The sequence below is a fragment of the Rhodnius prolixus genome, unplaced genomic scaffold, assembly GCF_049639745.1.
Source record: "Rhodnius prolixus isolate KJV_2025 unplaced genomic scaffold, Rpr scaffold_13, whole genome shotgun sequence".
Lineage (NCBI taxonomy): Eukaryota > Metazoa > Arthropoda > Insecta > Hemiptera > Reduviidae > Rhodnius > Rhodnius prolixus.
Genome location: NW_027411583.1, coordinates 110,338 through 127,006, shown reverse-complemented (window position 1 = coordinate 127,006; position 16,669 = coordinate 110,338). Strand labels below are relative to the sequence as shown.

The 16,669-nt window shown below is 31.2% G+C and overlaps 2 protein-coding genes and 1 long non-coding RNA gene across 8 annotated transcripts in view; 1 reads left to right on the top strand and 2 right to left on the bottom strand.

The window, feature by feature from the left end:
* The window catches only part of LOC141447812 (lipase 1-like), a 15,518-nt gene extending 3,440 nt beyond the window's left edge, over positions 1-12,078 (bottom strand). The window contains exons 1-4 of one of the 2 annotated variants that reach the window (XM_074115674.1): positions 11,940-12,078; positions 11,739-11,854; positions 2,429-2,609; positions 1,560-1,674 (exon numbers count right to left, since the gene is read on the bottom strand). In XM_074115674.1, the coding sequence (XP_073971775.1) occupies positions 1,560-1,674; positions 2,429-2,609; positions 11,739-11,804 (362 nt within the window). In that variant the 5' untranslated portion in view covers positions 11,805-11,854; positions 11,940-12,078. Of the gene's footprint in view, positions 1-1,559; positions 1,675-2,428; positions 2,610-11,738 lie in introns of both variants that reach the window. The other variant, XM_074115673.1, reaches the window with a different exon arrangement.
* Positions 16-7,836, top strand: LOC141447816 (uncharacterized). Its single transcript, XR_012454594.1, has 4 exons — positions 16-343; positions 924-1,036; positions 2,784-2,826; positions 7,068-7,836. It is a non-coding gene; the product is annotated as an uncharacterized lncRNA (long non-coding RNA).
* Positions 11,983-16,669, bottom strand: LOC141447810 (uncharacterized). 5 transcript variants are annotated; one of them, XM_074115665.1, is made up of 6 exons: positions 16,250-16,662; positions 15,440-15,686; positions 15,162-15,328; positions 13,859-14,054; positions 12,905-13,184; positions 11,983-12,122 (listed from the first exon to the last, which is right to left on the bottom strand). In XM_074115665.1, exons 1-6 carry the CDS (start codon positions 16,461-16,463, stop codon positions 12,105-12,107), a joined length of 1,122 nt encoding a protein of 373 aa, XP_073971766.1. In that variant the 5' UTR covers positions 16,464-16,662; the 3' UTR covers positions 11,983-12,104. The 5 variants fall into 5 exon arrangements, with proteins under 5 accessions (XP_073971766.1, XP_073971767.1, XP_073971768.1 ...); XM_074115663.1 differs by lacking the exon at positions 11,983-12,122 and having other exon boundaries at positions 12,189-13,184; positions 15,162-15,305; positions 15,534-15,686; XM_074115662.1 differs by lacking the exon at positions 11,983-12,122 and having other exon boundaries at positions 12,195-13,184.

The window sequence follows — 16,669 nt, the reverse complement described above, 5'->3', positions numbered from 1 at the left end:
AGTCAACGTTTTAGTTTCTCGGATTCTCAATGATGTTAAAATAATCAAAGCTGAAAAAGGAAATAAATTAGTGGTATTTTCAAACAATTGGGAACACTGTAATAATTACATTTGTTGTCATTGGTACCCGAAGGATTTCATTGTGCATTGCTTGCTCCCGACAATGTTCTCTAGTTACAGACATTAACCATAACCAAAAAGTGAGCTAGAGAGGATGCTAGAAAGGGAAAACCTTAGATCAGCCAGGTGAAGAGACTTCAGCACAGGATTACCGTGCACCAACCTAATCGTGGAATTCCCATATCTTCCTTGTAGTCTAAATTGGAAGATACTGTTGAAAAATGTGGGTAAAGTACTACAATATAATTACTTAAAATATCTAATACTATTCATCAGTAAAATTACTATATTTTGAATTATTATTTCAAGATGGGTGCCCAAATGGTTGTATTTAAGACAAAAAAGGCCCCTATCTTGAGATAATATTTACAATTTAATTTTTCAAATGAAGTTTTTCGTGATTTCCACTCACTAAATTTTCGTGTAAAAAGTGTATGAAAACCCAAAATCGTTGTTTTCGAGATAATTACAATAAACCCAAAATAACTGGCTCGGAAAAATAGTCCTTCTGATTTATTGATATTACGTAATTAGGTATTAGTCGCGTCCTCAAGTTGGAAAAATCAAACACCAACTTATTGCGATTTTCAGTTTTAAGCTTTTCTTATCAATATCACACACTCAATTAAAAACTACTCTTTCGAGCAAATGCAATACTTACTCGTAGAGACATAAGAGGAAGTAAAAATTAGTTTCGAAATTATTAAAGTTCCCATTTGAAAAAAATAGAGTTTTAGTCAACTAAAAGCATCTTAGAAAGAACAGGTGAGATAAAGGGTGGTATGAATATTTACTTTTTTAAGGAAGTATTAAGAAGAACTGAAGAAAAGTGAGAAAGAAATGAAAACTACTGAAGATTCAAAAAACTTGCACTATTTTGTTTTGGATTCAATAATTGGTTCTCTACATTGAAGAAGTACGTATTCTTTGAAATAGAGGTTTTAGAACTATTTTATTGTTCACGGGTGTTAGACAGGACTTGTACAAAAGTACTCTAATTAGGCATCAAAGGTCTAAAGTGATAAAAGCTGAGTAAGATAAAAGAGTTCCCACACTAGATTCATTCGTAGCAGAATGGATGGACTCCGAGCAAATATTTGGAATCCACAGATTTTTCCACTTACCAGTTTCCAAAAATTGACATTGCAGACTCAAATAGGCAAGGTAAAAAGTAGAAAATTACACATTGAAAGGAAAATAAGATAGATTTAGTTGAAGCTGAAAATGGTCAAACTAATAGATGTTCGTTTGTAGGAATAATAGATTGACAAATGTTAGAAATATTAAACCAAGCTTACCAAACCCTCTACCTCCGTACCGCTCATTCACTAAAACAAAATTTGAGTAAATTTTTTAAACAAAGTAGATTTAAGCAGAGAGAAAGTTTTAGTGGAAACAGAAAAATTAACTTGTATTAGAATTAAACTAAATTTATCTACCTGAAATCCCAAAACTTGTAGTGATTTGGCTTATATTTCACATGTTCCCGTGAGTACCAATTTCCTCTCTGGTCGTTCAACCATACATCAAAGCCTGCGTCTGCTAACTGCATTGCTTTAAACATGAAAAGTGCATCCTTGAGTTCAAAAAGTTTGCCAATAAACCTTATCTTTTAGTTTACATTTACTTTAGGTATTCACAAAAATTATTTGTTACTCGATTAATATACGGATAATAGATAACGGATACAAATTTTTCGTTATTTAAACGTTGGAATACTTAACAAATTTTCCGGGCAAATGAAAGAAAATGAGAGAACACATGACCAAGCAAGGCCAGACAGTTCTGAGCCTCCTTTCGAAGAAAAAAAAAGTGGTATGATGTGTTAGAATTTTGAAAATACAGCAGCATTTTTTAACTTTTTGCCGCGCACCCAATATTTTTCTTTGAATTCCAACCTCGACCTAATTATTTATTTTATAATATAAATTTAAACTAATATTATATTAGCAAAAATAATTAATCAAAAGAAAGTTATATTTCTTTGAAGCCTTCGTGACCCATTAAAAACTTGGAAGAATACTGGGTCACAGCCCAAAATAGAAAATCGCTCTAGACTTTGCAGAAAATATTAAAATTGTGTACGTGAATGGTGTATTAAGAAAACGATATTGAAAAATATGTAACTATAACGAGCTTCTGCTTTAAAAAAAAGAAAATGGCAAAATGATGACTTGGAAAAGAATAAGTGTAAAAGACTACGCGACCAGCGAGAATTCTGCTATTTATTTGATGATTTGTGTAGGTATTACTTCCCACCGTATCAAACAAAATTTTTCAAAAATTAAATAAACATTTCACACCATACCTAAAGAATTTTTATCCATCAACATCATTGTTTCTGATGTTGCCAAAAATCCGTGTTGTAAGAGAATTGGTGGTCCGTTGGGAGTTTTAGTAAGAATTCTGTGTGTTTTCAGTAAAAATCCGTCTTCAGTTTCAATTCTGTGCAGTTCATAACCATATCCATTTTCAGATATCAGCTCTTTCTATAATCAAAGTTTTCTTAAATTTCACTTTGTTAAAAGCGTGATTTAAAAAACGAAAGAAAAGCCTCTTTTTTAACACATAATAGGTTAAATTAATTATTTTATAAATTTAGAGCAACTATTATCAACATAACAATGTTTACAATATATAAATTTTTGTTTTGTTTCGTCCAGTAAAACCCTAAATGAAGGAAATTTAGGTGAAGAGGAACTTAATGTAAGTAAAATAATTCTATGATTAATAGTTAATTAAAATAAGATAAAGATTAGGATTAGATTTTATTAATATAAATTAGATTAAGTTTGGAAAAAATACAAAGGAACCATTAAGAAAATAAACAGCGCTATAATCTACAAAGTGGAAATAAAGAGAAAGATTAGTTCATTTTAGATAGTAAACAAGGAAGTTATCTTGAATCACCGCTATTGTAGAAGACTAAGAGGCAAACTCAGGCAACAGGAATGGACGTTATTTAAAGGATTCGAATAACGAATACATTTTTGTCCGTTATCTTTTATCTTATTTTAGTCGAAAGAATTATATTTTTAATCGTTACTAAGTTATCCGTGCCCTTATGAATACAAAAATTATGTGTTATTCGATTAATATACGGATAAAAGTTAACGGATACAAATTTTTCGTTATTTAAACGTTGGAATACTGCCCAATCTTGCCAGGCAAGTGAAAGAAAATGAGAGAACACTTGACCGAGCAAGGCCAGATTCCGAAAAAAAAAGTGTCACGATTTGTTAGAATTTTGAAACTGCTTTTATATTCTAATATATTTTGGCTCAATTCATATTCTCTATTTACCAATAGACTTTATATTTATTTACACATGCCAAAATTTTTTTTTAAGAACAATTAGAGCTGAAGGAAATGCAATAAGTACGCCACATATGGAAATTCATCAAATGGAAAAAGGAAACATGTGAATCAATCATTCATTTTTAAAATATTAGCGAATAATTACAGGCGTTTTAAACAATTAGAGATAACCTTCATTTTAAAAAACATAATTACTTAATATAACATTCTATTTCTACTTTAACACGTGGAAAATTATCTGTGTTTTTTTGAAAGGGAATAACGTTGATTGCATATATAATATATTTTCTTCGCCAGACCGTTTCAATCATTGCTTATAATTTGATTGTAGCAAATATTTTTTTGTTTAATCTGTTAGACTTTCTTATAGAAATATTATTATGATTTCTTTTTATCATAAGTTTGTTTAACCCAGTGGAAAGGTTTTTTGATCTTAACTTGCATTATGCAATTGAGATAAATTTCATACATGCTGTGTTGCAGCATTCCGCATCAAAAATTACGCAAAGTTCAGGATAATATGCAAAAACGCTACCAAAAACTAAATTCCGTAGGATCGTTCTTTAGATTTTTATTTTACATAACATATATGTATATGTAAATTACCCTGAAGTGGCTAATAACTTATGAAGATGCTTAAAAATGTAGTTATTGGTACTTGAGTACCAATAAATAATCAATTTACAGGTATAAATTAATGAGATGAGCATTTAATATTAGAAAGGTAGGAAGAAAATGCACAAATTTAATAGAAACAGTGAAGAAAATCTTGAAAAATTGCCTCTGAAATTCCCACATTTGTTGACATAAATTCATTCACGAATAGCTCACAGGCAGTCATACAAAAAATGTGCTAAAGTTTCAGTCCTGCATTTCCTTAAAGAAAACTAATTGCGATGGCACGATCGGTATACTTCGTATGATAAGAAGTGGGAGGGAATAAAAAAAAATGTTTCGTTGTTAGTTGGTTACAATTTCAACCTTACTGCGATAGAAGTACTATGCTCATGTTAGGTTTGGCAATTTGTTTTGATCAAATGTTAGTTTAGATGGAACCGAATAAGAAAAAAATGAGAAAAAGAGGTACAAATGCCTAATTAGAAGTGACTCAATAATTCTGACAAAGGAAAAGGAAAAATTAAACAGCTGTATGATTGTGATATCGGATAGTTTGTTATAATTTGCCAATTTTGGGATATAAATCATTTATTCTAATTCAGTTTAATTGTCATTCCGCTATGTAATAACTTCCACTGTTTGACCTTCAGCCGGGACACTTGTCTATGGATGAGGACCAGTCACGAATTGTTTATCAGATAAGTAAAACTTCCCATCAATTCCTCTACGAAATAAGGTATTGATGCTCTAAAAAATGTTCCTTTCACACTTCCTCGTTTGTCATAATTGTTCATTGTTAGAAGAGAAAAACTAAATGGGTTTATTTACTTGTATGAACATCATCTTGCAGGTATCAATCTCAAAATTTTCGTGATAATGTGGTTATATTATCTAATATAATAGTAGAAATTCAGTTTACTGGAATGATTTTGTCAGCGTCTGTACTCCAAGTAGATTGAATGAAAACAAATATATAAACGAGAAAAAACGAAAGTATTATATCGCTAACTGTATTTTCTCAGGAAATAGTTGATAGATTATGCTATTTTCTTTGGATTAATTCATCAGGAGATTTTTTAATCTCTCATCGTCCCATAGCCATTTGCCTTTTTTTTTTCTTTTTTTTTTTGCAAAATCCTTGAAAGACTCCTTAAATATATTCTTCTCCTATTTGAATCCTCTAATATCATCCCTGAAGACCAGGTCGGGTTCAGTCGTCACTATTCCACAATACAGCAGGCCATCGCGTGGTAGACGCCTAATCATCTTCCATTGAGAAGAAGCGATGTTGCTCGGGTGATATACGTGATGTGAAACAGGAATTCGATTGAGTAAGGCGCCCGGGGCTGCTCTGGAAAATTAATGGTATCTTTCCATTCACTCATTACTTTATCCTAAAATATTTCTTGACCCTCTGGTACTTTTGCTTGCAAATCGATCCTTCTCTTTCTCCAATACACTCAACCGAAGTGGATGTCCTGCAAGGCAGTACCTTTGGTTCCATACAGTATACACAGCCGACATTTCAACTCATCCAGAAACTATTCTTCTCACATATGCAGACAATACTGCAATTCTTTCTCCTCACACGATCCATTGTGGCAAATCGACAACTTCAATCCCATCTCAGATCCTTAGAAACATGGTTTAAAATTGGAAAATTCAGCTTAATGAAACCAAATCCCAAAATAATACTTTAACCCTCCTGTGCATCACTCGTCCACTAATTTACTACAATTTAACCCCTAATCTCCCCCCCCCCGCAATGTCGTCTGCTACCTTGCTAGACAAAAGACTAAATTAGAACCCTCAATCACGACTTAAAAGAATTGAACTCAACAGACGTACCGTCTATTGAAACAACTTATATACAATACCATTTTAAAACCTACCTGGACGTACGGAATTGAACTTTAGATTCCACCAAATGCTTGAACCTCCAGGGAATATAATTCCTTTAATCCAAAACCGAATAATATTAAATGCTCCCGTCTACGTTTTTATTTAACTATTCACAGACACCTAATCGTCAATATAATAGCCAAATTCCAATTCCTCCTATCCTACCATCTTCCAACCCGCACTGTTTTCAATAAGTCTCCCAGGCGCCAGTGATTTCCTCATCGAACGACAAAAGCAATTAGCTCAGCAATCGCGTGCATGTTCAAATGTGAATTTCCAGTGCTATCAATATTACTTATAGCATTACAAATGCTGGTGTCTGTGGCAAAGGAATCTGTTGCTACTTTGAACCATAATAATAATGATAATAAAAGCTTTGTTGTATAACTTTATGTAACAAAGTTGCTGTATTGTGCTGAACTTGGGTATTCCTGTAGTTTACTGTTTTCAACTCCAGGTCCTTCAGTTAAGGTTTTACTAGTCTGTAAATCTTTATCCAGGAACACACCAAACTAAATAGAAATATATAGAATATCTTAAAAAATAGAAACGAAAGTGGTTAAAAAATAACAAACTGTTAGGCAAATATTTGAAATGTTCTCTTCCAGACTATTAACTTGTTTTTAAAAAATAAAGGTGCTTGTAACCAAATTCACTATTTGTACACAACGGTATAGTAATTAAAAAAGAAAATTGTCTAAGGCAGACAGTTACATTTAAAAGAGAAAACTGCTCAAGGCAGGCAGTATGAAAATTGCGAATTATTATTAACGGCGGCCGCCATATATTTAGAACATAAATAAATTATCATATTAGAGTGCTGTTCATATTTTTTTGAAAGCTGATTTTCGAAGGGAGATAAATTATTATTGGCATTTTCAGAATTACTTTTTTATTGATTTTTGCTGAGCTTTCTACGCGGGGAGTTGGTCATTGTCAAGGCTCATACTGATCAATTAACAATTGAAACTGATTTTGATTACAATATTTAAAACTTGAACTTAATTTTTGTTTACGTGAGATAGTATAAAATCATTGTTTTAATGTTAATTCTAAATAATTCGCCAAAATTGTCTGCACATCTAAAAAAAAATTTCTTATAATTACAGTTACATTGCAGGAAATAAACACTGTGTCAACTTAAATTATTGTTACAAAATAATTATAGCCAAGGTTATGAAACCAATTAAAGATTAATGAATGAAATCTTATTTATTTTTAAAACGTAAAACAAAAAAATAAGTAAAGGAATCTGTTGCTACTTTGAACTGTAAAATAATATTCAGTAATGTTTTTTTTATTAATTGTCCAATGTACAATATTGGGGCTTTAATGAAACAAAAAAGCAGCCGAACAAAAATTAGATGAATTTGAAAGAAAAATCTTAAGGCAGATCTATGGGCCGTTGCAAGTGGATGGAGTTTGGTGGAATAGATATAACCAGGAGCTTTACAAAAAGTACAAAGATATAAACGTTGTAAAGGCGGTCCGGATCGGTAGACTTCGATGGCTGGGACATGTGCAGAGGATGAGCGGAGATAGGATGCCGTAGCAAATAAAGGATTACACTCCGGTACGGAGAAGACGAGTTGGTCGACCGAAATCAAGATGGTTAGATCAGACTGTCAAGGATGCTTCCCAGTTGGGAGTTCCTAGATGGTGGTTAGTGGCCACGGACAGAGATTTGTGGGAGAAGTTGTTGCTGGAGGCCAAGGCCCGACCCTGGTTGTAGAGCCGAAGATGTATATGTATGTAAAGGAAACTGATGCTACTTTGAACTGTATAATCATATTCAATGTTTTTTTTATAAATTGTCCAATCTACGATATTGCCCTTAATGACTATTTGAATAAGTATATCAATGGAACAAAAACAGAACATAGCAATTATTATAAAAAAAATATATATCTTTGATAAAGGTTAGTTGAATTTATATATTTTATTTACTTGTGTAAGATTTAAAAAGTTAGTTTTAAGAGTATCTCGACAATTTAGTTAGTTGAATCATGAACTGTTTCCAATTCAAGGCTTGAATTCGTTGTTACTTTAGTTTAAATTTATATTCATTTTTAGCAACTATTTGCATAAAATATTTTGCATTATTTGTGTTATAGGAATAATTCTTTAAATATAAACCTCTTATTAGGAAGCATTGATTAATCTAAATAATAATAATAATGATAATATAATGATAATGATACTTTGGGCTAATTAAAACTTAATCTTCATTTTAAAATTTGTGGCACTTCTTACTCGGGACATATTTAACTCGCACCAATATTGCATGGGAAGTAGTGGTTCACAATTACGTGAAATACATTAGAGGGAAGACTTGATGTGAAAGCCAATTCTTCCTCAGTACTGTTCCAAAATATAATTGAAAATGTTTCAAACAATAGTTATAGATCATGATGTAGGTAAGGAGTACTTCCAGTTCAAACAAAATCGTAGCTCAAAGTGAAATCCAGGATGACCGCTTTTAACCAAAAGCTTATTGCAGTTGCAGGGGGTCCTAGCTTCTTAAACCAAATATCAAATTGGATTTTTCGAAGTAAACTTATTTTTCGATTGCGTTTGATCACTGAATACTTTCACCGGTGTGCAACTAGAACTGGAAGAGAAGAGTAGAAAGGAAACGAATGTTTGACGACATGTACAGGTATTTAGATGCACTATTTCGCTACGAAGACATAATATTCTCCACCAACATCTATGTGCTTTAATCTATAGCAGACCTAGCAATGAAATATGAATGTATTTAAAAGTTATAGAATGAATGGAAGAAAATGATTACAGAACAATTACGTGATTTTAATTTCGGTTAAGCTATAAGGATGGCAGAAGCAAAGAGTACTGATCCATCCATTAGCTGTAGTTTATGTAAATACTTGTATATAGTAGAGGGATGAGTGTGTGAAGCGAATGTATTTATAAGTAATAATGGAGAGTGAGTGATATTCTAGTGATAAGCACCTAGACGATGCTGGCTGTATGGCGAAAGTCAATGCCAAAAAAAGGCAACAAAAAAAACTAGAAAGAGAAATATATATAAATACATTTTAAGGGTCAATATAAAGAGAGACTAAGAGAAATGAATATCAGCTAGTAAAAAGAAAAGAATTTCTCACATCGACACAGATTAATTGCCACAGTGAATTTCCATTTATTCTTTAAGTATGATGAGAGTCACGGAGAGAAATAAATGTTGGAAAAAACCTAGAAAAGAGTAGTTAAAATTCATGGGAGTGATTAATCATAATCGCTGGCAAAAAAAAAGAAGCAAAACATAATAATAAAATTATACAGAGCATTTATTCATCGGTATAATGACTATGGCCTCGAAGCTAATGAAATAAATTTAAAAAAAAATAGTAATAAAAAAATTGGTATATTTAAATTAATGAATTAATTGAATAATTTCACATATTCTTGTTACAACTAACGTTTGCTAACTGACGGAATCGAAAAATATCTTGATAATGAGATAAATAAATATTTTAATGAACATAAATATGGATGCATATATTCAGTATTACTTAACTAAAGGGGAAAAAATAGTTTAAAATAAACGTAATTGAGTGTACAGGATGAATTATTTTAGTACGTACAGAAGTACACTTTACTAATAAACGGACCCAATCGATTAGGCAGCTTTACTAGGTAAGCGCGTAGAGGTATGATGGCACAACCAATCTTGTTAAATACTACGTGTGGCCAGTGACAAAGCATAAATATTGCTGGAAAGGACTCTCGGGAAAAAGGTGGATATGACTGAATCGTAGCGAAGACTTCAAAGGTTACCTTCTTGAAATAAAAACCTGGACAACCAGGTTGCTAAATTCTATTGTACGATAGGGCACCACACTGTCTACATAAAAATTTTAAAAAACTCGCTTTTAGAAGTGTAAAAGCAAAAGACAGCGAACAGAGTTCTTCATAGGAAGGAGTTTAGCTCAGTGATTAATGCTCTGGAAACCAAAGCGGAGATCCCAAGTTCGAATCAAGTTGCTAGCACTTATATTTTCTTATTCTAGGAATTTTTTTACAGCACACTATCCGGTCAGTAAAGAGATGGCACTGTCAGGAGGCCGGCAGTGCACTGAAAAAGGCTCCAGGCGCCAATGTTCTTGAATTTTGAGGCGCCTAAAAACAAAAAAAGAAAAAAATAAGGGTACTGATTGTGTAAAAACAAAAGTCAAGAGATCAGTTTACGGCTAAAGGAAATTTAGACAAGTTCTATTTAATTGCCACAAGAAGATTCATCATTTATTTTCGCGATTTTCACGTGAACAGTCTTACCTAATATCCTTACATTTCGGATGCTACCTGCATAATCTTCTAGTTTATGCCAATAATACCTATTTCATTGGGAATCCAATGGCGATGAGGAAGAAAAGCCGTAGAGGTGAGTCATATTTATTTTCTTCGAAACGTTACGTCTATTTAGTATGCAATTGTTGCATATGCCTCAGAAGATAACGCGCCTCATATTTACCAAATAAAGTTTTTATTTCAGAAAGTGACTAGGCCTGCGAAGGGTGCAGTGCCTTAGAAGAAGAAGTATAAGTTAATTTAAGAATAAAAACTTGCAAGTGAGAAAAAAGAGTGATTTTTAGAGAATTAATATTTTTAATTATTCTGAAATAATTTTGCTTTTTACAACACGAAAAGTGCTCTTTATAATTAGCCCTGTGGGGTGTGTCTATTAGCCTCTTTTTCTCTTTCATTTCTCAAGATTCGAGTCATCTAAGCCTGCAGCATAGCTCAAAAATTGAAAAAAAGTCGCAGATAGCCATTATTAAAATTAAAATCATATTTATTAGATTAGTTACAATAGTAGACAAACTCTTACAGGGTTCGGTATAGCTCGTGCAACTGTTTATAACTAATGCTGTTAACAATAATTCTGAGGTAAAGAATGTCATGTTCTTTTACATACACGCATAACACTAGTTAGTGAAAGTATTGTGATTATACCATATTTATCTTAACGATTTTTACCCGGAAATACCCTCTTTGATGTCCTCTGATAACGAAAAAAGTAGTTTTTTTAAAAAAACGAAAAACTTCACTGAAAGTTAACCGCGAAACCAAAATTTACTTTTTTTTAAGGCCTTTTTTTAAGCTCCTAAGATTTCATAAAATACATATACTCCAATGCACAGACGTAGGTCTACAACAGTTATTTATAAAATGTTTCTAGAAAAATTCGATTAAGACACCTATGGGAGATAATAGTAGGTTGCTTGACTTCCTTCTATTGCTAGAATTTAGAATTAATAAAACTTCTCACCGGAAAAACCACCAAATAGAAAAGTTACTGATTTGAGATTTTCTCGACAATAACTTAAGAATTCAATGAACTTCTTATATTTCACACACCCATAAATCAAAAATACCTGTTAAAAGTGTTTTATTTTAGATACTTTAATATTTTTTTTAAATTTACAATAATTAACTTTTTTTTTCTTAACCTTCAATATATCTATTGTGGTTTATAAAGCACTGTTGTTATTACTCATAGATTTATTACTATAGATCTTCAATAACTAACTTATCTACGGAAATCAGTTTTAGCTCACTGCAGTGAGAGGACGGGATTTCCTATAAGGTGTCACATCAATTTAATATATGATTTTAATAGTTGAAAACGTGTTAGTGAAAATTAATTTTATTTAAAACATTGAGAATAATATGAGAGAAAGATATGATGCAACTTTTTTGTTAATATTCAGTTAAAATTAGTGTAGATTTAGTTCATAAAAATAAAGAGAACTGACGGTAGTACGGAAGCCAGGTGGGGTTTCAAGACTTCTTGCTGCAGATGGATGTCTGGCATATCTCATTTTTCTCAGATAATTTAAATCTGTAGATAAGGATGAATAGGATACTGGAACTGTAACCATTAACAAAGTTAATATGAACAACATCGTTAAAATCTCTTAGGCTATTCACAAGTAAAAACTCCTAATTTTTATCACCTTAACCTTCCAGTTCACTCCACTAGATCCAGCGTGGTATATATAGATAATACTCCCCACTCATTACCCCTGGGTCATCTCTCTCCCACTTAGTTTTTTAACTATTTATTAGATTATTTAAATTATTAAGTGTGAGTGTAATATATATTTATATATGTGTGTGTACTATATATATTTTTCTTCCTGCAAAACATTTATTGTTCTTACAAAGATATTTATATAAACAGGATAATCAGACATAGAGTTAATTCAGTCAAAGTTTTGGACTTTTGAATCGGACACTGAATGGCAATGTGAACTGAATTAGAAGAATTATTATTTTGAATAAAAAGATTGCTCCATTTCGCAGTAGTCTCCTTAAAATCATTTTTAATTTAATTAATTTTATAATTTTTAATTCAATTTGTTCTGTACTTTATAACAGCATGAAGCATATATACAAGTTCAAATATAAATAAGAGAGTTTTCATTCGTTATTGATAAGCACAACGATAACAACAAATAATTATTATTTACAGCACAGTAAATATAAGCAATAATGTTTACCTATAATGTCTTTTAATCTATAAGCAATAGTAATTCAAAAATCCTTGCTTGGTAAAGCTAGAATATTTTTCTTTATCAAAACTAAAAAATTAACATTTGAACATCTTAAATAATGCAAAAATAGAAGTTACAAAGAGTAATTTAAAAGGATGATTGTAGAGTTCGTTTAAGAAATGGATAAAGTAAGTTTTACAGTGAGAGCAAGGACTAATGTAATCTACGGAAACTATATTTTGTTTATCAGAAATTTTTTCAACCACAGATGGCAATTTTTTAATACTTTCTTTCAAAATTTTCAACTTAATCAAGGAATCTTCTAAAGCAGTAATTATTTGCTCTTTGTTCCAAGACTTTTCGGTTTTATATAATTCCCTAATGCTTACATGTAAGGTAGCTTTTAATATATGTATAATTCTCACATTGTTCGACATAATCTGTGCCAACCAGAAAAGATTAAATTCATGTTTTTCAAGATTCAATATGACATTACGAGTCCATCTATATTTTAGCACCTGATTTGCATACCAAATCAATCTTATCCTGTCATATCTGAATTCAACACCGATTGTCTTCCAATCTTCATTAGTACATGTTAAAAATGTTCCATATCCAACTTTTTTTTCGATGAATAACGGAATCAAGTGTTTTAGGCCAAGTGTAGTGATAGTCAGCAAAGTATCTTCATAAAAACCATTAAAACTGCAAAATTAAAAATATATGTATGCATTATTGTTGAAGATTAATATTTTAAATATTTTTTTTGGATATTTTGTTAAATGAAGCGAACTTCCATCCTTCGTAAGACGAAGTCATAATTAATTTTTGTTAATTCATTACATAAAAGTAATGTTGAAAAAGACTTTCCGTTTAAGCACGATTTATGCTATATCAAATTCTAATTCTGGCTTTAGTTCGTGTTTTAAAAACTAAATTTTACAAAAATGATATTATTTCCAGACAATTGATTTTTTTTAACCTTCGAATTGGAGAACGTCATTAATTATTGCTTAAATCAATATTTGAAAAGTTATCAAAACACATTAACATATTGAAATCACGCTTTTAAGGATGACCTAACTTCATCCTTCCTCTAAACCACAATCTTCATAAAACGTATTTCAATTCAGTGAATCGTTTTATCCTTTGTACTTATTCAAGAGAAAAGTAAAAACTTAAAAATCTGTTAACAATTGACTTCCGGTAAATTGATTTTCTGCCTTTTTTCGGTTTATAACTCTAAATAACCCCATTTTGCAGAATCCATGTTTTACTTTCGCTCAAAACTAAAAAAACTGATAACGTTCTTAAATCCGACATCTTCTCTCAAAGTCAGCGTGAAATCACTTAAGTCGAAGGATGAAATCCATACTTACACTGATAATTTTCCATCTGGCATCTCGGACGTTACAAACTGATAGTTATCCAATGACTGATAACTGAAGAGTTCCTTACTGTAATGATCGTCATACGCGTCTCCAGACATTATATCGGATAAATAATTAAAATTATTCGTAGAGGCTAAGTCATATATTGTTTGTCCATCATTATCCTTCACTAACAGATTGGAGCCTAAAAAACAAGAATATATTTTAGCAAAAACTGTTGAAGCAGAACGGGAAAAAAATCAAAAGCAATCATAACTTTTACTCAAATATAAATACAATTTTTAATACAACATTAAAGTAGAAGTCATTGAATTGAGTAAATGATGCAGAATAAGAAGAAAGCCAGTAGTATGAAATCTTCCCGCAAGGTTTTTTTTTTATTTCTTCGGACCTCATCGAACAAAATACATTGTTGTATTGGATATTGAGCGCAGATCTGAGTTTTTTCTATTAGTACATTCTCTACGATTTTCATTTTTAGCAGAACAAAATTTAGAACATTTCCTACTAGTTACCAAACTACTAATGAGTACACATTAATTAAACAGGACAAGTACAAATTCAAATCGTTACTTACTGTCTAATAAATAAGTGAAGTTGAGAAAACTATTAGTCCAGCAGTTAGATTATAAGAGTTCTGTCTGGTTTTTGAACAATGATATAATCTATAAACTATGATATTAATTATATCGTCTATAATTTTCAGAAAATAACCGAATATTGCGTATTTGATAGTGTTTCATTGTTAACAAATTCGAGGAGGAAATAATTACCCAGTTTATTTGACATAGTAAGCAAATCAAGAGAATTCAACTCGCCTGACTTGGGTGTAAACAACTAGGATTAAATTTATATCAGTAACATTGAAAGTGGTAGAAGAGCTCATTTACTCTCAGAGAAATTTCTACTTTCTGGGACGCAATTCCAAAAAATTAGTATTACATACGAACATGATGGAAATAAGTGTACATATGGCAAAGGTATAGATCTGATTATTAAAAGTTAAAGGAGAATCGATTGAAGATAAGTTTAAAATAAAACAAATACTTTTTTAAAAAAAGAAAGAGGCCTGTGTATTTTCGAGATTGGATAGAAAACCTTGCCATTTCAAATCTTGCCTTAAGTTTACTCGTTCATTATATAATAAATTGTAAACTTTATACCAATTTGTAAACATGATTACATTTTTTAAAAATTTAAAGATTAAATTGATTTCAGAACAACCAGATTATCCTCTCAACTTTATTGTTAGATAAAATTATATTTCCTTAAGCCATTTCTTAGTACTAACCATAATGTTTTAACAATTTAACAGCTTCTAAATTTCCTGAATTGACAGCATAAAACAATGCAGTCCAACCATTATGGGAAACAGCTTCAATGTTTGCTCCACACGACAACAAGCAAGACATTAACTGAAAGTGGCCTCGTCTAACTGCCATCATAAGGGGTGTAAGACTACATGTATACAAAAATATATATAAAATTTAATATGTTAAAAAAAAAAAAAACAGAGATAATGGGCTTACAACTGTGCTTCATAACATTAACAAAGAAATATATTAAAACCTGTTGATATCTTTAGCATTAATATCTGCCCCTGCTTCAATGAGAGCATTGAAACAGTTGCCCAATTGGTCGCCGTCAAAACTAGTTGACTCACATAAACACATCAAAGGAGTTCTATGTTCATAATGATAATTAGGATCAGCCCCATTATTTAATAATAAGTCAACAGCATCCTTCGCCCCGATTGAGGCTGCATACATCAACGGAGTCCATCCACTTTCATTCATTCTGTAGTTGACATCAGCCCCTAAAAATGTATATATGTAAATATATTTATTGGCAATGGTAGGGAAAATAGAGAAGACAACAACATAACTTGAAATTGCATTTTTCCGAAAAGAGTAAATTTTATATAAACAATCACACACTTCTGAATCCAATAATTGAGAGACATTTGAATTTTATGTTCGTATGATCTTTTTTAAAACTAAATAAATAACAAATTTTAAAAACTAGGAATGTGTCCATAAGCAGACAAGACAGAACACACACCAACCCCATTAATGTTGTTAAATATTACATTGACAATTAGCCCTGAAGATGACCTAGTCCCTAGGACGAAAGCTCAGCATAATAAAAAATTCAAAATATGACTGAAATTGCAGTATTTTTTCATCCTATTGAAACAATGAATCAGTCAGTCACCAAAAATAATGAACAGTAAAAACTAGGAATATTTGTAAGCTTTAAAAAGGGCTTTTGCGTGGTGTGCAGTTCTCTAAATCGACAGCATCAGTTACCTTGATAATTTCACGCATTAATAATCTCGCAATACAAAAAAATAGGAGCAAGTAGAGTTAAACAAATTACCATTTTTTATTAAGTATTCTGCTTTAATGTGTTTTCTCTCCAGAATGGCATTGACAAGTCTTTGACCCACAGACAGAAAACCTTCATCAGATTCTCCAAAACAACTAATTCCTATTTCAGAGCCGCACTTTATAGCAATTTCACTCTCACTATCTTCATAATCGTCAAAGACAAATTCTTCAAAGGAGGCCATTGTAAATGGTAAAATACACATTTGATTGAGGTTAAATAAAATGAAATCTCAGATCAAAAATTCGAGTTGTTTTTCAATTACATATTTCGTTTCTTTCAACCACGTCGATTTCTATCACAACAAATAACAATCTTAAGAAGGTAACAAAAGCTGCGAAAACGCCAAGAAAACAGTTAATCTTGTTACATTAAACAAATAAAAATCCCTTCCTATTTGACTCAATATTA